Source organism: Telmatherina bonti (genome assembly GCF_933228915.1).
Source record: "Telmatherina bonti genome assembly, chromosome: 5".
NCBI classification, from domain to species: Eukaryota; Metazoa; Chordata; class Actinopteri; order Atheriniformes; family Telmatherinidae; genus Telmatherina; species Telmatherina bonti.
In genome coordinates this window covers 28,493,075-28,515,400 of record NC_136623.1, presented here as the reverse complement: position 1 = coordinate 28,515,400, position 22,326 = coordinate 28,493,075, and the positions used below count along the sequence as shown (strand labels likewise).

Genomic DNA, 22,326 nt, shown 5'->3' with positions numbered 1-22,326 from the left:
CAGTTAGATCTTAGCTACAAACAGGTTGGAGTTCAATCGACAATAGTCAATCATCCACTCTGACATTCACAGCCCCCCTCTCATTCATACCGCTTTGCCCATTTTTGTATTTTCCGGGAGAGACAGCGTGTGTCACGCTGCCAAGATGGTAGGAACCGCCCTATAAGCTTCATTTCAGCTCTTCAGAAACCTGCGGGTGACGTCACAAAGTCTCCGTCCATCTTTTATATGCAGTCTATGACAATAATATGTGACTTTATAAATACCTCATACAGAAGAATAGAAATGAAAAAACATGATTATTCTACTCAGTTGTTTTGATAAAAGTGGTAAATATTATAATTGCTGAAATTGTACCTTATACATAATACAATAATGTACGCTTGTGTTTTTCCTTTCTCACCCTACCTGCCCGTAATGGAGACCAGTTTTTAATTTGTTCATGTCAACAATAACCCTGCTATCATAAGACATTTTTAATATGATCTGGTTTTCTCTTTATGAGACAGTGTTTCACTTCACCTTGCTTTCAGACTTTGTGCTGACATTGTTGTAGATGTAAGAAAACACCGTTGAGTAGATTGAAGGGATTATATGTTTTGTTGGACAGTGGTGGCTGTGGCTTGGTTATCAGTCACATCAGTAGTTTGTTCCTGTTAGGGTCCATTTGTCTGTATTCTTTGTGGTGCACACAAAGCCATCGTGTTACTCTTGGACTAGAATTACAAACAGGCACAGATAAGAGCAATGAGGAAAAAAAAGAATTCTAAAGATGCCAGATGGAGCATATAAGCAACCAGGTTGCATAAAGTTTCCTGTGCATTTAAATTCACAATGTAATGTGTGAAACAATTCCAAGCCAATGATCTCAAACTGCTAAAACAGCAAACCCCTGGAAGAAAATCAGCATTAGTTACCATATTTTTATTTCCTTTTCATACCAGTATGATAGAATGTAACAGCACAAGAGTGCAGAGCTGGAATTTTCTCTGCGGCAGGATAAAGCATGCAGTCCGAAGTAGCTGATCTTCAGATTGTTTACACTATCAGTAGCTTAACCTGTTTTTGCAAATCCAGTTATGGTTTGGCTACAAATGAGCTCTTGCAGTGAGCTCCACTATCACGGGACTCCACAGAATTTACTATAAACAAGGTTGAGATAAACATCAAGACTCTGTGTAAAAACCATAAATAGGGTTTGCTTCAGTCTGCAGATACACCAAGGTCTCAGAATGCTTAATGTTTTATTAAGATATCATCTCGCTGTGTAAGAGCCTCCTTAGAGCTTTGGTGGAGTGGGAGCAGCTGATGCTGTGGGCATGCAAAGCTCCCTCATATACAAGTTAATTGGCTAAACAAATAAACTTGACCTGGGAATTTGGAAGAGGATTATGGAGCAACAAGTGCATGCCCACTTTATTTCATAGAGGAACCGATGCCATTCTCGCATTTAGACCTAGAGAATATCTGGAACAAGGAGTAAATGATAACTGTGAAATTCAGTTAATATTTGATCAAACTGTTTGGTAAAAATAATTTATGTCCACACATGCAGCCTGAAGGGGCTTATGAAATGTAACAGCTGCCTCTGCTTTCTCAAATACAACTCCGTAGATTCTTGTTCCTTTTCATGGTTATGCCTACCATCCAGACCAAGACTAATTTTAGAAAGAATTTTCCGTGTATCGGGTCTCATGAGTTTTCCTTATCCAGAGTCAGATATTTTCATATGTATAAAATGCAAAATATTTAAGTAGGATAAGTTACACTTTCATTGATTTGACAAACTACAGACTGAAAAGTATACCGCATGACCAAAAATAGCCTGGGCTGTTAGTAATTTCTAAAAGAAGAAAATAAATGTGCAATAGGACAGTATTGTTTTTAAGATGTGACAGTCAATCAAAGTAGGACAGACATTTGTTGTCAGCAGGATTTTTATTTATTTGAAGTCACTTTTAATTTAACTTTTTTTTTTTGTTTGTTTGTTTGCAGACTATCTTTGTCTGCACAAACTTTCCAAACAACATGGAGGATTGACATGTTTTAAGTAATATGATTTAGAGAATGTTTAAGAGTTTTATTGAATGAAAAAAAATTACTAAATTCTTTTCTTTTCTCCTTTTGATGCAGATTATCCAGGACAGGGTTCTGCTGCACACCTCAAGGAGCAGCCTAATGTGGAACAGTCTTCCTGGTGGTCTTTTTACCTTGCCTCAGTACTCTACGCACCTGGGAGGATTCCCCTTTTACTACGCTAAGCTGGGTCAGTCACTTTAATGATGCAGTTTGCGAGACAGATTTTCATTTACAGCCCAACACCAGAACAGCTGGTGTTCGGCAGCTTGTGAACAGAAATGGAAAGCACTGACAGATTATTCAATACGTGTTTAGTCATTTGTGATTTGTCACAGAAAAGCACACAAGTTAGTGACCGTGTTATGTTTGTGCTTGGTTAATTGACCAGATATTTGGCTTGTTGTTTATATGGATTTAACTAGCATCTCATGTGTCCCCCTCTTTTTTCTTTTACGAGTTTAATTAGACTTGTTCAGCTACTGTGATTGTCAATTATACAGTTCTGAATTTACAAGAAAGCCAACAGATCAGAAGCATAAAGTGATCAGAATTCATTTTGGCTCAGAAATGATAAAGATGTGAGCATCCAACAGCAGGGGTAGAATAAGTAAAGTTCTACATGCTCTGATTATGTATAGAGCTTCATATTGTTCAGTAGAATATTATTGTACTTTAATTTCACATTGGCAACGTTTACATGGAAGTTTTAATTCCTGTTTAATTCCGAATAAAAGTTAATTCTGCTTTAAATTGGTGAAAAATGGCCATGTATGTAAACACCTAATTCCCAATGGAAAAAATGAAAAAGTCCATTTGGAATAAAACTTCATTCCAAAATAAGCGGCTGGTTTATTGTCATTTTAAATCTGACCTGTTTAATTCCTCTATCATGTCAAACTTTATTCCACTCTAAGTTAATTCCTACCGTTCTGAGCATGCTCCTTACCTTGTCCCGTCACAATGACGCACATATTCCACGTGTTGTTTTTGCCTCCCGTCTTCGGTAGTCTTATGTTCCTTCTCTTTCTAAACTATAGTATGCTTGTGTTGAGCTGGTACTTCATAATCAAAATGACTACAAAACTGGTACTTATTATGTATTTTTTTAAATTTACAACTGAAAACACGACAAGTACAAAGCAAACTTTATTTCTGGTATACGTACAAATGTCACGCCCACCCCCTGTCCAATTAGAACCCTTCCCAACCCTCTGATTTAAAGCGCAAGTAAGAACGTGTTTCCATGTAAACCTCCATTTGGATTTCATTTTTCCATGTAAACTAGTTAATGCGGAATTATTTCATTCAAATGATTAATTCCGAATGAAAAAACATGTAACCATACCCCAAAGTTTGTCCACTGAGCTGTGCTTTTATGTTGTGACTGTTTGCATTTGTTCAAGTTGTTAGTTCTATTCAAAGTCAGAGGAAATTTTCTTTAAATAAACTTCACGTGCCTAAATTTGACTCAAATTTTCTTGTGATTTCGAAGAATTCAGTAAAAATAAATAGTCAGAGCTTTGACTTCACAGTAAACATTTTGGCCAAAACTCAGCTGTTCACATCCCAACTAAGAGTAAATGGTGGCATTTTTCCATCCAAAAGGCGACAACTTCATATTCATAGGTGTCTACAAAAAACACTGGTCAATTTTCAGTTCCATTAGTCCTAAGCAGAATGAAAGGCATGGAAACATTTATCATGGTTTGTTGGATGAATTATTGATGACATTAGTTTTGGATGCTCACCCTGAAGCATTGTTATTTGTATAAATGATGCAGAGCCAAAGATGTATGTAAAGCCCTCACCTTTGAATCATTGTCTACTACTGGCATAGCTACAAATTTATAACCTCAACTTTGATGATGGAGCCAAAATATTCCAGAAGGTAACATTTTCTTTTGTTTTTATTCCCTCCTCCCACAGGTATCAAGCCGTATCCCAAGTTTACAGCAATCATTCATGTGGTCACGCCACTGGTCTCTCAGTCCCAGCCAGTAATGAAGCTGCTTGTTGCTGTGGCAAAATCCCAGTACTGTGCTCAGGTAATTAAAAACTCATGTCCGGCACTTTTGATTAGATTGACCAGATGAGCGACATGACCCCAAGACATGAGCAGCTCTGTGGAACTAATTTATCAAATCAGATTTTTTTTTCACAGGTATGTTGAGATGTTTAACCGTTTATCCTCCTCCATGTTGGGCAGAAATTTCTCACTTTTATCTCATTACATGTGTTATTATTGGCTTGAAACTGCCGTGCAGCATCTCTTATTTATGCTCTGTCAATAAAGATAGGCTGTTTATATACTTTGCAAAGATTCTTATAACAGCGCATTCAACCAAAATAATTCTTCAGATCCTTTACAGTACACTACTGCACACTGCACAGAAACCTATTCACTGCAGGAGCATCAAATAATGTGTCGTGTCTCAGCTGTCACACAATGCAGCGGCACAGAACAGTGCTGTCTGAAAATTGTTAAATATTTACGTTGGCAGTGACAACTGTTCAGAGACAGATCTTGTTTTGCTTTTCCTTCTTTAATAACAGGTTTTCATCTATCCTACCAGATATTATGGCCTTCGCTAATTTACTAACATTGTGAATTTAGTTTGTTAAAGAGTTCTGCTGCTCAGATCCCAGGTTTTTTTTTTAATGGTAATATACAGAACGTCTTTGGGTAAAATGGTTGCAAAATATAGTTTTACACTTATACAGTTTTCATCTTAAAACATTCAGCAATTTTCTGGTAAATCTCGCAACAATTGGCAGAAATGATTATATTTTTTGTGCACGTATGTTACATAAATGCATGGATATGTAGCTGAATTTTGTTAAGTTAGTTGTCTGTCTTTATGCAGGTGATAGTTTTGTGGAACTGTGACAAACCTCTTCCTGCCAAGCACCGCTGGCCCGCCACTTCAGTCCCTGTTCTTGTTATAGAAGGAGAGAGCAAGGTAAAAACTGCAGCCATGAACCTTTGTTACTATTCACCGCCTTGCCACTCTCTTGCACCCTATATTGGACACCTTTTATTTAAAATAAAAATTCTGAAATAAAAATAAAAAACCTTTGTATCATAGCACAAATTGTGGTTTTATTTTAGGACTAACTGATACGACAAAACCTGCTTGTTTTATTTTGTTATTCAACTTCTATGCCTTTAAATGAGTGTTACACAGAGGAGGGTAAAAATGTCCAAAACACAACTTCTGGCTGTTTGTGTATTACCTGCTATCTAATAAAATATTGAAGATCAGCTTATGAACACTTTTGCTGCACAGAGGTGTTTTCGGTAGTTTGTGCAGGAAAAGCAGATGCTGCAGAGTTTTATTAAGGAGGGAAACACACTTTTAGATGTCTGTTGAGTTTTAAGGTCATCTGTTATCTAAACTCTAATTGGTTAAACCAGATTGTCGCTTTCAACACAACAACATGAAACAACACCAGTATAAAGAAATTCATGTTGCTCTTGGTATATGTCTGTTCATAGAGAAGCAGGAAACTTCCTCACAGCACCCATTTACATCTTTGAATTTTTTCTTAAAGGTGATAAGCAGTCGCTTTCTACCTTACGACACCATCCCCACTGATGCTGTGCTCAGTCTGGATGAGGACACTGTGCTTTCCACCACAGAGGTCAGTCTTCCAGTAACACATATCTGTTATTCTCAGTGATTTCTGTTGAAGAGAGCTGGTTTTTGTTGACTTCATTATGCTAAAGCACCTGTTTAAAATAATTTGTAATAATAACATGTTGCTAGTTTCTTGTCCTCATTCATCTGTTCATCTTTCTCCTTTTTCTCCGTGATCTCGGTCCAGGTCGACTTTGCCTTCACAGTATGGCAGAGTTTCCCTGACCGCATCGTCGGTTACCCAGCCCGCAGCCACTTCTGGGACAGCAGCAAGGAGCGGTGGGGCTACACGTCCAAATGGACCAACGACTACTCCATGGTGCTGACTGGGGCTGCCATCTATCACAAGTACGGACACTTTTCTTTTAGTTCAACACCGACTCTGTTCAACAAGGCTACTTTAACTCTGCTGTACGTCTACCCTAGATATTACCACTACCTGTACACCACATACCTTCCAGCCAGTCTGAGGACGATGGTTGACCAGATGTCAAACTGCGAGGACATTCTCATGAATTATCTTGTGTCATCTGTGACTAAACTACCACCCATCAAGGTCACCCAGAAGAAGCAGTACAAGGAAACCATGATGGGCCAGGTGAGGCAGGATATTTGTTTACATTTAATGCCTGGAGCGCCAACAGACAGAGCATTAGGGAGGTTTGTGTGGATTTTCACATGATCATTCAGGGATTAGTCCTTGTATTGTCTGTTGCATAGGCTTATAGCTTTTAGACACATTATACCACCTAATCCCTGGTGGTGGTGGTGGTGGTGGTGGGGGGGGTGAGATCAGCACTGGTCATTTACAAATTGGAATTGTAATTTTTCTGGAAATATGGTCTTAAGAATTTTTTTTTAATACATAGCATTACTGACATTACTATTAATATTTTATATTTAATCTCTCTCTCTCTTTTTTCCCCCAACCTCCTCATCTTTATGTTCCACCCACCATCTACATCTACACCCAGAGCTCCAGAGCATCTCGCTGGGCGGACCCAGATCATTTTGCCCAGCGTCAGACCTGTATGAACAAGTTTGCCAACTGGTTTGGCACTATGCCTCTTGTCCATTCTCAAATGAGGCTGGACCCAGTCCTCTTTAAAGACCAAGTGTCCATATTGCGGAAGAAATACAGAGATATCGAGAGGCTATAACCTTCCTGAGCCTCCCCGCTCGGTGGACATAACAAAGAAAGAGCGAGGGGGCGGACAGGTAAAGAACTTTAGATCATTGCGTAGATGCATCAGCGAAGAGGAAAATTGGATTAGGTCCCGTGGGAGAGGAAGTGAAGAAACTACAACAAATGTGGAGAACACCACACCCGTCTTTTTTGTTGTCCTTCTCCATTCAAACCCGGCTTTCACATGTACTTGTGGACAGCCAAGTTTAGAAATCCCATACTACCACTACGACTACCTAGAAGCTTCACCTGAAAACTGTAAACTACTCACCTTTTCTCATGGAGTCGTAGCTTGTTGCCGTGGTGTTTCAGCAGTGACAAACTGTCCAACTACAATCTGCTGAAAGGGACCGCCTGATCTGCTCTGTACACTATGCACAGGGTTCTGAAAGTCTTTGCTGGCAGTATATTATTAATTATGAAGAGAATAACACTATTTTGGATTGTGTTTAGCTATTTTTTTATACAGTGAATGAGTGGCCAGCATTATTTTCTGTATTGTCTTAATAAAATCCAATAGAATGGCGGGCTAAAAGAGGAAAGAAAAGTCCTCAGCTGCAGAACTGGCTAATAATCATCGATCTGACATTCACAGTGCCTCAAGGTTTCACTGAAGGCATTCAGATCTTTGAATCTGAGTAAAAGACATGATGGCAGTTTAGCACCTTGATCTTGCTGCTCCCTTTTTTTTAATTTCCTCCATGACTTAAATCATTTTCTTTGTAATTAATTGTTTTTATTAAGTTGTGCAGATATAACTGTCGGTATGTGCCATTCTGAACAATTAATCCTGATAAAATAATTTGTTATGCGGGAATTAATGTCCCCAGAAATTCAGTTAGATCAACTTACTCTTCAAGAAAGTTTAATAACAAGCTCGATTTGTTTGTTTTTGAATACTTGCTGACCTGATAAACAATATAAGATTGTGTATGTTGTTTGGTTAAAGGATACTGACCTAGCCAACCCAAATCACTGGGAAATCCACAGAATAGATCTTCTTTGATCTGATTTGATTAGAGATTATTTATCTGTAATTGTCTTTAATCACAATTTCATGTCATGAACAGACAATTTTGGCAGAATTTAAATCTGACATGTTTCTGACACTACGATTAGAGTCGGCTTGGTTCATTTAAAGCTGACTGTTGCGTTATCCCCCCTTCCTCTGAACAAATATGACCAAACTCAATTGAATTTTAATTAATAATGCTGGAAAAATCTGGGAAGAGCTATTCAGTATCAGGGAGATATACTCAAATTAATGTTTAGTTTGTTGTATTTCTTTAACATCAATTCCTTTAATTAGTTTTCAGTCACAAAATAGCAGATTTAAAAAGCTGACTTGACTTCAGGGGCACCATGACGAGTGAGCCACATTTATATTTGTCTATTTAATCTGAGGAACATATCTCAGTCCTGTTTTATTTCTGTTCTGCCAAATGTCACTTGAACATGAAATTGGGTTGTTATGCTGCTGGATTTATAGGCTAACTGACTGAATTATTTGGTTTATTAATGTAGTTTAACAGTTTGTATCTTGCTGCGTCATATCATGTTGCTAAAAAATGTCCCAAAAAGCCATTTGTGTTTGTGATTTCCCTCATCAGTTCGGGAAATTTCAACCAACTGCTCATCAAGTAAAGCAATCAAAATTTCTATATAAAGCCTAACCACATGCGTCCCCTGACGCACTCTTGGTTAGCTTTTTATTTTTTTTTTTTTTTTTTTTTTTATGAACAATGAAACAAATGATTGATTTGGTAAGCTCCTTCACAGACCCCAGTATGTGCCAATGGAGGATTGTGGTTTTGTTTTATAAATACATATAAATGATTTTTTTTTTCTCTGCCATTTGCAACAGGGAATGCCATGCATTCCTGTCTCCACGTGTTCCGTTGAGTATTTTTTGTCTACTTAAGAATGTGAGTGTGGAAACGGAGGCAGAGAGTTTAAATGTGCGAGCCGTGGACGCTGCATGAGGATTTTCACTTTGGTGAATGTGTTATGAGCTCAAAAGCAAGTAAACAATCCTAGCTTACTCGACACGATGCTGCCAGGGCAATTTAATATTGTCGTAAACAGAATCTCATTTCAGAAATGAAGTTGGTGCAATATTTAAGATGACATTTTCTCTTTTCTTTTCTCTTGTGTTAATATTTCAGAGGGCAGGGGTTATATATTGATGTGCCTTCAGAGGAAATACACTTAAGACTTTTTCTTTCTTCATCTGCCTTGTGCAAGAAAAATCACCCTTTTTTTTTTTCCATCTAATAGCTGTTCTTTAATTTATTTTCTTCCATCATCATCCACTGACATAATGACTTTTAACACTGGAATCCTCTAAGATTTACCACCACACATCGGACACCTACATTCCTGCCTCCTGTCCGAGGAACGTTTTTTTTTTTCAGAGTCTATAAGTTCATCCTGAAAATACTTCCTTGTGATGTTATACATGCGAGGTTCCAAAAGACCCTCGTGTTTGTCACAGCTATAATAATATATGTAATTCTCACTCCCTTTCACACACAGAGTATTTATAAGACAGGATAGTGTCTGCCTGTTTCCTTCACTCTTTTACACACCTGCAGACCTAATCTTATAGATTACAATGGAAAGATGGTGGAAGAAAATAAAAAATTTTGTAAGTGAATTTTATAAAAACATTTGGAGAAAAAAAAAATCATCAAATAAAATGTTTGATACAAACCGACTGATTACTATTATTATTATTTTTTTTTTATCCTTACTTTGCCAGTGTTGCATGTTTGCTTTTAGGACTGCACCTACAGAACAAAATCCAAACCTGGAAATACCTTCAGCTTCCTCCTTGTGTGAACTTCATTTATGGCCAGAAACTGCAGTGTTTACATAATTCTGTCAGGATGATTGGTTTAGACATGCTGCATAAATAACAGCATCTATCTGGGATGATCCCATGGTGCATGATGGCTGCCAACTCAGCCAGAGAAAGCACACACAGACACCAAACTGGGCAAAACTTATAAAGCAAAAAGATTTACAGTATGTAAAGCTGAACCGATGCCCACTGAATGACTTCTCTGCGGTCACGCTAAAATAAAAAACCCTTTTGATGGCTACACTAAAGCTGTACTGTACAGTTAGAAGATATAAATATGCAGTGTTTGGAAATAAGGTGCACTATGTGCAACGTCACACCGCTGCAGCATTTAAAGCATTCAGGGGCCCTTTGAATGCCAGAAGTGTTGTTTAATTTAATGGTATGCAAATGAGCTCAAGTACTCCTAATCCTATTGATGAGATGTGTATCTTCATTAGAGGTGGATCTGAGTGCATTTAACACTGACTTGAGGCCAAAATTGAGCTAAATCCTCTTTCTGTCATCATCCCTTCAGATCATCATCACAGCTTGCTATCCGGAACAACTCAAGTTTGTTAAAGAAGTTTGTTAACTCCAACACTTCTAACTGGATCCCTATTTTAATTAGTTTTTATGCTAAGTAGGAAATGATGCCTTCAGTTTCACATCTGGCTTATTTGGAGCTTTAGAACTAAAAACACATTTCATGATGATTTGAAGCCTCACAAATTAGAAGAAAAAAAATTATGATAGAGCTTGAAGTTTTTTTTTTTCTTTTTTACCATTATGAGTAATAAAAAACAAAGACACAATGGAGACCACCTTGGATTTCATATGAGAGATGAGCTCATAAGTAAGATTTTACCCCAGAATGTGGAGATTACATTTACAGACGCAGTGCTGCTCATTGCCACAGAGCGCATCACTAAAAAGCAGCTGAGTTTCTGAAGCGTCGATGAGGCTCCTGGTGGAGACATAATTGAATCCATTCAGATTAGGCACATTAAAGCTGGAAACAATCTCACAGGAATACAAGGATCCTATTCCTGCTAGTTGCCTGTATGCACATGAAAATGTTTCACTACATCAAAAGCACAAGATGCTTTACTTCAACCAGCTGTGCAGATAATTATACTTCTGCTTTGATATGTAGATATAATTGTACACTCAGGCTTTGTGACTCATGTTGAACGCTGCTTGTCTAAAGCTGGAAGGCATTAGCACAGAAATGCTCACATCATAACAGAAACTGTTATCCTGATCTTTTTCAAACAAATGGCAATCCAAAAATCATCTCGCCTCGACACATCGGCCTTATTTGGCTTATTGCTGGGTAGTTAAAATGTCTCACTGTTTTTGTGCACATGGCACAATATATAAGAAGTCTTTTGTGTTTAGTGGATTTTTTCCTTGTAACAATGCTTCTTGAAAATAAATAGTATACCACTGGAAAGTTAACCTCCTGTTTAGTTATGCCACATTTATAAGGAAAATACATTTGCAGAATGAGCAGCAGAATTGTGGGTTGTGTCCATGAAAAACTTGACAAATCTCATCTCTTCTTCTGGCAGTTTATTCTGCTATTGACTTCCACGACTGCCCTTCATCGTCAGTGCTGCTTGAGCGAGTGTCTGCAAACAGGACATGTGGAGGAACATTATGCTCAGTGATTAGTTCAAATTATGCCCATGTTAGCTGGGATTGCAGGGTCAAAGCGTGAAGAAGACATGGAGAATGCTGTGTTTTTTTTCTGCACTGACAGTAACTGTTTTTGGTGGAGGCAGTATCTCCCTCACTGGAAAAACAAGGCTTGTTTTCATTCGGGGTAATCTCTATACAGGGAGATTCTGCAACCAATGGCAGTCCCATATCTCCACTGTTTGGAATCGAACTCTATTTTTCAAGATGACAATGCTGACTCCCAGAGTGCAGGGTTTATCAGAGACCAGAATTTGGGAGTGGAGAGAATGGAATGGCTTACCAGCAGTCCTGACCTCAAGCCCATTTACACTTCTGAGATCAACTTAGGTGTTCTGTTCATAGCACAGTGACCAACAACTTAACTAACTTGTGACAAATTAATAAATCGTTGAATTGATGCTCTGTCTTGTTTCTTTAAATTTCAATCATCCTGACCAAAAATCAACAAAAGCACATTATGATGTTTAGCATTGGCAGACGAGACTTGGCAAGTTTTCATGACCGCAACCAACAGTCTCAGCTCTGCTACTAATTCAACAAATGAATTTTCCTCTTAAATTTGACATCATTCAAAAGAGAAGCAAAATAGGCCTTGCAAAGGTATACGAGTTATTGCCAAGAGGCATTTGTTACAAAATAGAAATAATCCACTAAACACTAAATTTCTTACTTTCCATGCTATGTTTACATGTACTTTGCTTAATTTGACAAATCTCTTATGTGGATGATGCAACACTAAAAAATTGCCATCCAATGTAAAATTTGAATTTATTTTTGTCTGTTTGACATGTATTAGTAATTTGGCATAGATCCATAATAAATCACTCACTCAAGAAGCAAGTGTGTAAAATGATAAACTGTTTCTGGATGATAATCTAATTTATTTACTTCCCTTAAAAGAAGTGCATTTACTGGCAGTCTTTTTATAATATTATGATGCATGCTCAGGTCTTACAACCCCTCTGAACTATACTGTTCAGCTATTTATGTAGCACCAATTCACAAGGAAAAGTCATCTCAGGGCACTTGGTGTAGAGAAATTTGAACTCTATTGAAAGAACTTTACAGTGAAACATCAACCTTTTTGTCATGTAGTTATACATGCTTTTTGTATTCTTATTCAAATTTTTTTTAGGAATTACTGATACATTAGAACTAAATATAACATATTCCAAACTTATTATCCATCCTGTAGAGTGACAAGGACGCTGTGCTGCTGGTAAATTATAAACAAGCTCAACTGGCAGCAGTTCTACTGCAACAGATGCCAATGAGACAAATCCGCTTTACTCTGAACCCATTTGGCAATTTGATAGTAGATGAGTCAGACTGTCTGCCAGCCATATTTCTCATATACTGCATCTAATATTCTGCTGGGAAATTAGTTTTAGAGTCTGTGTGGATGTCCAACTCACTGCATGCTGAGAATCTGCTTTAAGGGATTGAATTTGTTTGACAGACTGTAGTACTTGGAGAGTATTTTTTCTTCATGTAAATCTCATGTAAATATAGCCTCTTTTTTGAGTTCACAGAGGTTATTCTAACGCTTAAAATATATTTCTAAGCAATAAGCTCTTTCTCTTTTTTGATGTATTAAACTTGATGCATTGGATCTGAGCAGACGTGCCATATGGGGTGGAGTAAGGAAGATTCTAAGGTCCCCATGACTTGATAGGGCCCCAAAAAAGATATACAAACTATGTAAGAAAATCATTAAACCTTCATTAAAAACAATAAATACTTTATATAGTTTGTACATCTTTTTGGGCCCCTATCAAGTCATGGGGCTCTTAGAATCTCCCTAACTTTAGGCAGGCTTACATTCACACAACCAGCCCAGTTTAGATTGTATGAACATTTTATTTCACTTTGGCCGTTCCCCTGGTAGCCAATGTGTCGGGACGCCCTCTATCTTTCCTCGGCTCTCACAGCAAGTTGTCCTCAGCCAGGCTCCTCCTCCGCCATTTTTGACTGTAAACATCCTGCCAATTTTAAAAGGACAGCGCTGAGCGGGAGGAAGGCGACTGGCGCCATCTTGGCTGTTTTAATGAGTACAACAGGGGAGCATTCCCTTGGAGAAATTACCTAATTATTGGGATTTCACTGTAACAGGGCGACTGTCGGTGAGTGTACTTGCAGGGGAAATATTTGCGCGTAGTTTGGTGTAGTTTAGAAAACCAAAAAGGCATGCATGTTGGGATTTATTGGTTGCGGCCTTCGCTGTAAAATGAACCATTAGCCATCGGCTAACATTAGTGCTGTACTCATTGAGGGGGTAAAGTATGAGTAAGCTTTGATGGGTGCTTGTTGCTTTGTACTTTATGATTTTGTATGGAAATTGTATTTAGTAATTTGTTTCAACAAATGATCTATGCTCCAGTTTAAGTAATCTGATTTGATAAATTTGCCGCTAAAGTTGCGCACCTCACGACTTCATTGCTCCCTTTGTAGTAAGCTAGCGGCTAATGTAGTTCGTCCCACTTTATGGCGCCGACTATTTACTGGCGTTGCCCACCCTTCGCGCTTTTAAGGCTTTAGTAATCTTTTAGTGGTTATGAAGCTACGCACATTTATTTACATTTTTAAATTGTATAAAAGTTTGTTAGAGAAAAAATTATTTCATTTCAGTTGAATGTGTGAAAACGTAGTTTCCTCACATGGACATGTGCATTCATTTCCAATATTCGTTTTTGAGACTCAGAAAGAGGCGGAACATCAGAAAAGATAAAACTTGTTTTGATTAGGTTTAGTTTTTTTTTTTTTTTTTGTTTTTTTTTTGGATATCCCAGTAGTCCATTGATATTTTACGTACACAAGAAACTTTGGAAGTGGGCTTGGGCAAAATGTATGTTTCAAACAAGTGCGGTTTGGCTTTTGACGTACCAAAACAGCGACAGCCAGCAGTCTTTCTAACAACATTTAGCATTAGCTCCACAAGGCACGTCAAAACGTTTCCTCGACAGAAACAGACCTCTTTTTATGCATCACAATGGACACTATTGGTTATTTAAATAACTTTATAAGCCAATCTGAAATTTATGGAAATTAGGTCGTCAAAGAGAAATTTAAAAAAAACAGAGTTTTTCGAAATTTCAGAGTTGGAAAAAGAGTTTTGGCTCATTTGACCTAATGTGTTTGAATATTATAGTTATTGAAATGCACTGTATCTGGTTATTTTATATAATTGTTGATTTATGCTGCAAGCTTGATATACTGCTTACATTTGCTGCAAATTGGTCATTTTTCAGGTAATCTATACCACAGTTGGTGTGTGTGTGTGAACCAGGGGAGCCAGGGCAATGTTTTACGCCCACTTTGTCCTCAGCAAACGTGGGCCGCTAGCCAAAATCTGGCTGGCGGCCCATTGGGACAAAAAGCTGACCAAGGCCCATGTGTTCGAATGCAACCTGGAGAGCAGTGTGGAGAGCATAATCTCACCCAAGGTAACAAGATGAAAGTAGAGTCACTGGATTATGTTGTTATTCCTGTTAGCTCTGTGTTTGTTTTTACCCCTTTTCAACTAATTTGATCCAGACACTTTTAATGCCAGAAGTTAGTTAAAAGTAGTTTATATTTACATACTAGAGGGCCACCACAGAGTTTAGTAACTTCATCACTGCAGTGCTGAACAATCTATGGATGCTGTTAGCAATCGTTAAACTAGTACAGATAGAACTTGCATTAAAAAAAGAGTAACATGACTGCTGTGTTTTCCAGCGGCAGTAGACATACACAGATTAGCAATGTTTATACATTGAATGGATTTATAAAAACCAAAGAGCAGCAGCCTACCTCAAGGGGTTTATTCTGTTTTGATTGCACATCCTTGTTGAAGTTTTTAGTTATAAAATTGTTTCAAGTATTTTATTGGTTTAGGATCTCTGTTCACATTTCCTCTTACAAAATATTAATTTGGATTTTCTTTTATGTGTTGTATTTGTTTGTTATTCTTTTAGGTGAAGATGGCATTACGCACATCAGGCCACTTGCTCCTTGGGGTGGTGAGAATCTACCACAGGAAGGCCAAATATCTTCTTGCTGACTGTAATGAAGCGTTTATCAAGATCAAAATGGCATTTCGGCCAGGTATGAAGAAACTATTAAAAAGTCGCTGTAATGATAGTGAGGCAGTCTGTTTATTTGTCTGTTTTATGAAGTATGTAATGATAAAGTACAAGTCTTGGCTATTTCTAAAATTACTAATTGTTTCTTTTGTTCAGGTGTGGTGGATCTACCTGAGGAAAACAGAGAGGCAGCATACAATGCCATCACCTTACCTGAGGAGTTCCATGACTTTGACCAACCACTTCCTGATCTGGAGTAAGTTTTTATCAGATGCATTGTTTATAAATTCCATGTGATCAATGACAACCTCAAAGAAAGTTCTCGGTTGCAAGTAGTTTTACTGATTTCCCGTTTCATTCAAGTACCACTCTTTACATCCACTGCACACAACTACATTACATTTTAGTTTGACTTGTATCTATTGGTCTCTGCTTAAAATTCCAGTGGAAATATTAAGTTTTTTTTCTTTGCCAGCCACATCCTAGTTCAGATTGGGTTTTGTTGTAATTTAAAGGTAATGCATATTGCATTCTGATTAGTTATTAGGTGTTGTATTATGGACAGAATGACTATGCTTTTGGATTTCTGTAGAAACACCCATTTTGAAAAGAAACTGATCTTATTGTACATCTGTTGTCTGTTTAAAAAAAAAAAAAAAAAAGTCAACAGAAAGGGGGAAAAAATATTGTGGGTAACTAAATATATTGATGTATTCTACCTACCAAAAAATGAAGCCATATGTGGGAAATAAAAACACCCAAAAAGAACAGTGGTTTATCACTGAGGTTAACCTCCCCCTGTGATGTGTTTTAAACAGTGACATCGATGTTGCTCAGCAGTTTACTTTAAACCAGAGCAGAGTTGAAGAGATCACCATGAGGGAAGATGTTGGCAACCTCAGCCTCCTGCAAGACAATGACTTTGGTAGGACACAATTGATATACTGATGTCTAAAGTAAATCTCTCCATCGCTTTTATATTTAAAAATGAAGGTCGTTTTATGTAATTGTGATGTAATTAGATGCACACCAATTTCATTGCTGATAATACTAAGTAATAAAAAAACAAAAAAACACAGTTAAACTGTTGATATAACAAAGGGCTGTACTCCTCAGCTGATTTTGGCATGGATGACCGAGAGATGATGCGTGATGACAGCACATTTGATGAGGACATCATGCATGGTGCCACAGCTTCAAACCTCTTGCTTGAGGCTGAACCTGGTCCAGCTAATCTCCCTGACAAATCCAACCACATGGAGTATGATGACTTTGGGGATGGCTCCATGGGCAACGCTGATGGGGGAATGCTAGGTGAGCTTAATTGGTTTTTGTCTCGCTCTATAATATTTTAATCTATTTTAGTTTTTCTTTTAGATGTTTCTTGTAAGAGTAAAGCAGATCTCTTGTTTCTCAGTTGACAAACTGCTGAGCTCTGAAGATGGAGGTGGTATCTTCGATGATCCTCCAGCTATTACAGAAAGTGTCATGATGCCTCCAGATCATGGCGATGATGAAGATGACTTTGACAACCTCCAGTCACGTAAGTAATGAAGTCTAGGAACATTTGACATACTAAAATAGAACTTAATTAATTGTGTATCATATATGGAGAACAAACTGTAAACTAGGTTATGACACAGAGTATAAATATGACCTTGTGTGTGTTTAGCGGGTCCAGACAGTCCAGACTCTGGTCCAGCAGAGCCACTGCCAGCAATGGCTGACCAGACGGAACAGACCACGCTGGTTCACAATGAAGAGGAGGCTTTTGCCCTGGAGCCTATTGACATCACTGGTAAGTCCCACCCATTCCCCAAATCTTTCAAAAATGGTAAACTTGGGAATACAAATCATTGATGACATTTTTCTTTGAATATGTTCATCCTTTATGAGAATTTACAAAAATCTAAAGGTAAACGAAACACAACTTCTTTGTGAAAGAAAATCTACTTTAAAAATTTGCCACCAGATGTGTATAACTATCCGCTGCAAACAGTGTCCCAACTACAGGGGGAGGGTTTCTCAATTTAGATAATATCCAAGTTTCCACCATTGGAACTAGTGTAATGCAAACAAAATGTTTACTATATTTGATTTTTCAACCAGCTCAAAATAACTGAAGCAGTATCTGTGTTTGAAAGTGACTGTTTCATTTTTTGTGTTGGTGTGTGTATTTTTGTGGGATATGGGTGGAGGGAGGGCTGAATAGGTGACGAACAACAGAAGTCCAAGGTGCATATTACAGGGGTGGGGAAAAAAATCCATATTTTTCACAAAAATAATCTTAAATTTTTATTTTAATTAAATTAGTTTAAAAAAAATATTTTTTCTGATATTATTTTACCCTGTAAACACTGATGCAATTTGCATTGGGAAAAAGTGAGAAATAATCAATCAGCCAGCAAGAGTACTTATTCTTTATGGGGTGCATAATGAGACCAGCATGTTCACTTTGCAACAGCAGCCCTGTCTATACAGGGACTGCAAATCACAGGATTTAGTAAATTTCTCAAACTGTCTCACCGTGTTGTGTATTTGAAGTATAACTGATATGAAAACCTTACTTTTGTGAAGTATTGTGCATGTTCAGCTTACGCATTTGCAGACATCCGCATTGCTAATATGACCATATCTGGTGAAGCTACTGTCATGTAATATATTTATTCATTTCCCAGTTAAAGAGACCAAGGCGAAGCGTAAAAGGAAGCTGATTGTTGACAGTGTGAAGGAGTTGGATAGCAAGACCATCAGGGCCCAGCTGTCTGACTACTCTGATATTGTGACCACTCTGGACCTCGCTCCTCCCACTAAGAAGCTCATGATGTGGAAGGAAACTGGAGGAGTGGAGAAGCTTTTCTCTCTTCCTGCTCAACCTCTGTGGAATGCCAGGCTGCTCAAGGTAGGAAGTGCTTCTTATAAACATGTTTTATAGATCTGCAACTGTATCAAGATGTACAGAAACTGTCAGCTGTCTTCCTTAAAATCATCATCGAGCAATATTTATCACAGAGAGAACAGTAATAAGCATATCCATCTCCATCTAGGTCAGACTCTGACATGGTTTGACACTTTTCATTAGGATTCTATGCAGGTTTTGTGATGTCAAGTGAAAACATTGAGAGAATAGGATATGTAAAGTGATTTTTGTCCTGTTTTTTTCCCCTCCTTTCACATCCACAAGGTACCTCTCCAGAATACTAAATTTAAAAAAAACAAAAAACTGTTTGTGCATAATTTAGCTATTTTTCTTTGTGGTCTTGTGTGTTTTTTTTTTTTTTTTTAAGTTCATACCTTAATTTTCCTAACTTCGCTTTTAGGTCGATACTGCTTTTCTCTCTCTCTCTCTCTCTCTCTCTTTTTTTTTTTTTTTTTTTTTTTTTTTTAATGAAGACATGACCTTTTTTTTTATTCTTAAATCTCTCAGATGTTCACTCGCTGCCTGACGCCTCTGGTGCCAGACGAACTGCGGAAGAAGAGAAAGGGTGGTGAAGCAGATAGTCTGGACGAGTTCCTCAAAGAGCTGGAGAACCCAGAGGTGCCTCGTGAGGAGGTCATGACTCAGCACAGAGATGTTATTGGTAAGTTTTACTGGAGTTGGTGAGAGGAAATCATATTCCAGTGCAGATGTCGTTTACCGAGTGATGGACAGAAAAAAAAATGCAAGACAGATATCTATTGTTAATAAGAGAGTGGTAGCCTAGCATCAAATTTTAATCTTTCTGCCATCTATCCCATAGACCAGACTATCATGGAGGAGCCCAGTATGCTGGCAGCCTCCACAATGGAGGGCAGCAGGACAACCTTGGATGAAACTGTTATGCCTCCTCCATCCACCCCTCGTGGTGTTAAACGCAAGAACCTCGACAAAGAAGGAACTCTTCCTGTGAGTATTCTGTTCAAGTTATTTACGGCTCTGTAAAAATGCGGGAAAGGAAGTGGCCTCATTCATGTTTTGTTTTTGTTTTTTTGTTTTTTTAAAAAACTTTTCTAGTCCGTCACAATTTCCGTGGCCAGTCATGTCAACTGCAGTTTAAAATCTTAAATTAATTTGATTTATTTTTTACATTTCCTGTTGTTCCAAATGTCGCCATGTTTAGGCAACATTGATTTTGTTTAGCATCTAACGTCAAGTTTACAGAGCTGAGATTTGTTCAATTTTCTGCGTAAGTAAATTTAGCTAAATGCTCAGAAATCACTGAGAAGAAATTAACTCAAATCTGCTGTAAAACTTCTAATGTGGCTTCTAACCCTTTTTATATGCATTCTTCTTCTTTTTTTTTCTCTTTTTTTTAGATGGCTCCCTTGGAGCAGCAGCAAGTGGCTGACCGCTCAGACTTGTCACAGAGGCTAGACATGCCTCAGGTAGAACTCCCCCCAGAGGAGAGCACTCTCAACCTCACTCAACTTGTCCCAGAACTTGACCTCCTTGGTAGCAAGGGGAAAGATAAGAAGGATGATAGTGATGAAGAGGTGAGAGGAAGTCATACAGTATGATAACATTTAGACAAAAAAAGTCCCCCCCCCCCCCCCCCCCCCCAAAAAAAAAACAAAAACCCCAAACAAACAAAAAAAAACTTGTATAAAGTACAAGCAAGTTTTTACCAGTTAATGTTTATAATTGTGTCTGTTCTCAGGATGAGGAGGGTCAGGCTGGAGACCAAGATCAGGAGGAAAAGAGATGGAACAAGAGAACCCAGCAGATGCTGCATGGCCTGCAGGTGCAAGAGCAGTTGCTGTGTTTTTACATGATGCCAAAAATGCTGTTATTAATGTGGAAATATGCTGAAATTGAATGGGTTAGTTTGTGAAATGGACACTGACTTTTTCTTTTGTTGTTTTTGTGACTCTGTCTTGATAGCGTGTCATGGCTAAGACTGGTGCAGACTCAGTTAGCCTGCTGGAATTGTGCAGGAACAACAACAGGAAGCAGGCAGCGGCCAAGTTTTACAGTTTCCTGGTCCTCAAGAAACAGCAAGCCATCGAGGTCACTCAGTCTGAGCCCTACAGCGACATCATCGCCACCGCCGGACCAAGATTTCACCTCATTTAGACATTGGAAGAACAGACACTGCTTGCAACAGGTGTATTCTTGTTAACGTGCAACTCTGCCTTTTTATTTTGTGTTTCCTGTCAGTCGTCCCCCCCCTCCCTTTTTTTTTTTTTTTTTTTTTTAAATGTCCCTGGGGAAGTGGGAGGGCAAAGCTGGGAAAGGGTTTGAAACATTTTAACAAGAGAATTTTACTGTACTAAAGATTGAATCATGCAGTGTTCTTGGTTCAAATGGAGTGAGGAAGAATGTTTAACAAGTATATTTATAAAGCAAACTTTTTGAGTCACCAATTTGTAAACTCTGCTTCATTTTGTTTTGTAAGTTAAATTTCTCTTGTCTACTCCTATCATAAATTTTGTATTGTGCCCCTTCCTTGAAAAAAATTGTTTCAGATTTTAGATAAAGGCCCTCATAATCGCTAAAATCCCATATTGACTTTACATCCTGGAAAAGTACTGTTTTATGTTTCAAAGTGTAACCGCTCTCATTTTCTCCTTGTTGCACTTGTTCTTTAATAAACAAAAAGGTTAATTTGTCCCAAATTGTTAAATCTCACCTGGCATTAAATATCATGTTTCAGATGTATAATTCAAGCAGGTTATCAGTTAAGTTTCATGTAAATTTCTTTTTTGTACCTTTTTACATTCATGCTTACTTGCCTTTTTGCATTGTGTAACTAGGTAATGTACTTGTTACAATTAAGTTCATTATTCCACCTTTTTAGTCTTTGGGTAACTTCTAGTTGTGATACTCTGTAAAGATTTGAAATAAAGTGTTTTAAGAACTTGGTTAACAAAGTGTCTTAGTGATTTTGAGATCTGTCTTAAAGGCTGACAACTAGATTTGAGAAGGGTTTAAAAACATTTAATAAACAATAAGCCTTGGACTTTTATGGGTATTTTACAAGTTTTAAAGTAAATCTTAAAATGTGAACCAAATATCTATTTTGAAATTTTAATTACCACTGAAGAAGGTTTTAACAACCACCTGAACAAAACTAAAACGTTCATCGTGTTGGTGTTTCCACACGGACACAAAATGCGATGCAAAATTGCCGGAAGTGTCCGTTCGCAAACTCTTTCCTCCTTTTCGCGTGGAGCGGTTCATAGATGGCTTCACGTAAAGAGTCCAATACAGCATCTAACGCAGGGATGGCTTCTTCGGGCGGTACTTTGGACTCTCCAGTTAAACAGATCCAGATTGAAGGACTGGTAAGTGTTACAGAGACCCAGTGGCGAGTTTAGATGCCGGATAACTGAAGCTGCTTCTAAATGTCAGTGCTAAGGAGCGAGCATCATCATGGCGCTGAGAAGAGGATAAGCGGTTTATTCTTATATTTAATTGATTATTTAAATTGGATAATTGTCATAAATAGTTTAATGCGATTTCTTACACCATATGTAAAAATAGCCGGTGTCTAATTCCATTAGCGCTAACAGGTGAATTAACACGTTAGGTTAGCTGCTGTTTAGCTGTCCGTTTGCTGCTACAGGGGCGTTTAATTTTACACCACGATCTCCCGGTCGATGGGTTTGTTTCTTTTCCCTTTTCTCTGATATTTATATGTATAATAAAAATGCATCTTCGAGTAGGTGCTAACCATGCTGATATTGTTAGTATTTTTTGGCTATTTGAATATCAATAATCTAGTCAGTATCTTCATTGTGGTTAAAAAACAAACGTGTTTTGTTTTAGAAAATTCTATGAGTCAAGATATCTGTGCCATGTGTCCGCATGCACAGTATGTAGTATCGCTGCAC

At 37.9% G+C, this 22,326-nt stretch overlaps 3 protein-coding genes across 3 annotated transcripts in view; all 3 read left to right on the top strand.

The window, feature by feature from the left end:
* Window positions 1-9,483, top strand: part of LOC306756217 (exostosin-1-like) — a 37,679-nt gene extending 28,196 nt beyond the window's left edge. The window contains exons 5-11 of the mRNA XM_079240908.1: window positions 2,134-2,266; window positions 4,006-4,124; window positions 4,944-5,039; window positions 5,632-5,721; window positions 5,905-6,065; window positions 6,144-6,315; window positions 6,692-9,483. Coding sequence (XP_079097034.1) covers window positions 2,134-2,266; window positions 4,006-4,124; window positions 4,944-5,039; window positions 5,632-5,721; window positions 5,905-6,065; window positions 6,144-6,315; window positions 6,692-6,877 — 957 coding nt within the window. The 3' untranslated portion in view covers window positions 6,878-9,483. The remainder of the gene's footprint in view (window positions 1-2,133; window positions 2,267-4,005; window positions 4,125-4,943; window positions 5,040-5,631; window positions 5,722-5,904; window positions 6,066-6,143; window positions 6,316-6,691) is intronic.
* Window positions 9,484-13,458: 3,975 nt separating this feature from the next.
* LOC306756223 (double-strand-break repair protein rad21 homolog A-like) lies at window positions 13,459-21,306 on the top strand. Its single transcript, XM_079240917.1, has 14 exons — window positions 13,459-13,572; window positions 14,698-14,892; window positions 15,406-15,535; window positions 15,670-15,769; window positions 16,332-16,438; window positions 16,630-16,827; window positions 16,931-17,056; window positions 17,186-17,311; window positions 18,192-18,415; window positions 18,941-19,094; window positions 19,254-19,399; window positions 19,810-19,986; window positions 20,151-20,234; window positions 20,375-21,306. The coding sequence occupies exons 2-14, from the start codon at window positions 14,749-14,751 to the stop codon at window positions 20,564-20,566; spliced, it is 1,908 nt and encodes a 635-aa protein (XP_079097043.1). The 5' UTR covers window positions 13,459-13,572; window positions 14,698-14,748; the 3' UTR covers window positions 20,567-21,306.
* A 337-nt stretch (window positions 21,307-21,643) lies between these two features.
* The window catches only part of LOC306756201 (eukaryotic translation initiation factor 3 subunit H), a 60,628-nt gene continuing 59,945 nt past the window's right edge, over window positions 21,644-22,326 (top strand). Inside the window, exon 1 of the mRNA XM_079240891.1 lies at window positions 21,644-21,777. Coding sequence (XP_079097017.1) covers window positions 21,676-21,777 — 102 coding nt within the window. The 5' untranslated portion in view covers window positions 21,644-21,675. The remainder of the gene's footprint in view (window positions 21,778-22,326) is intronic.

Excerpts from the sequence above, each read along its gene's own strand:
- LOC306756223 (XM_079240917.1), top strand. The coding sequence starts at position 14,749 with ATGTTTTACGCCCACTTTGTCCTCAGCAAACGTGGGCCGCTAGCCAAA. Across the intron at positions 19,987-20,150 it reads AGGATGATAGTGATGAAGAG|GATGAGGAGGGTCAGGCTGG; the intron begins GTGAGAGGAAGT and ends GTCTGTTCTCAG. Across the intron at positions 20,235-20,374 it reads AGATGCTGCATGGCCTGCAG|CGTGTCATGGCTAAGACTGG; the intron begins GTGCAAGAGCAG and ends CTGTCTTGATAG.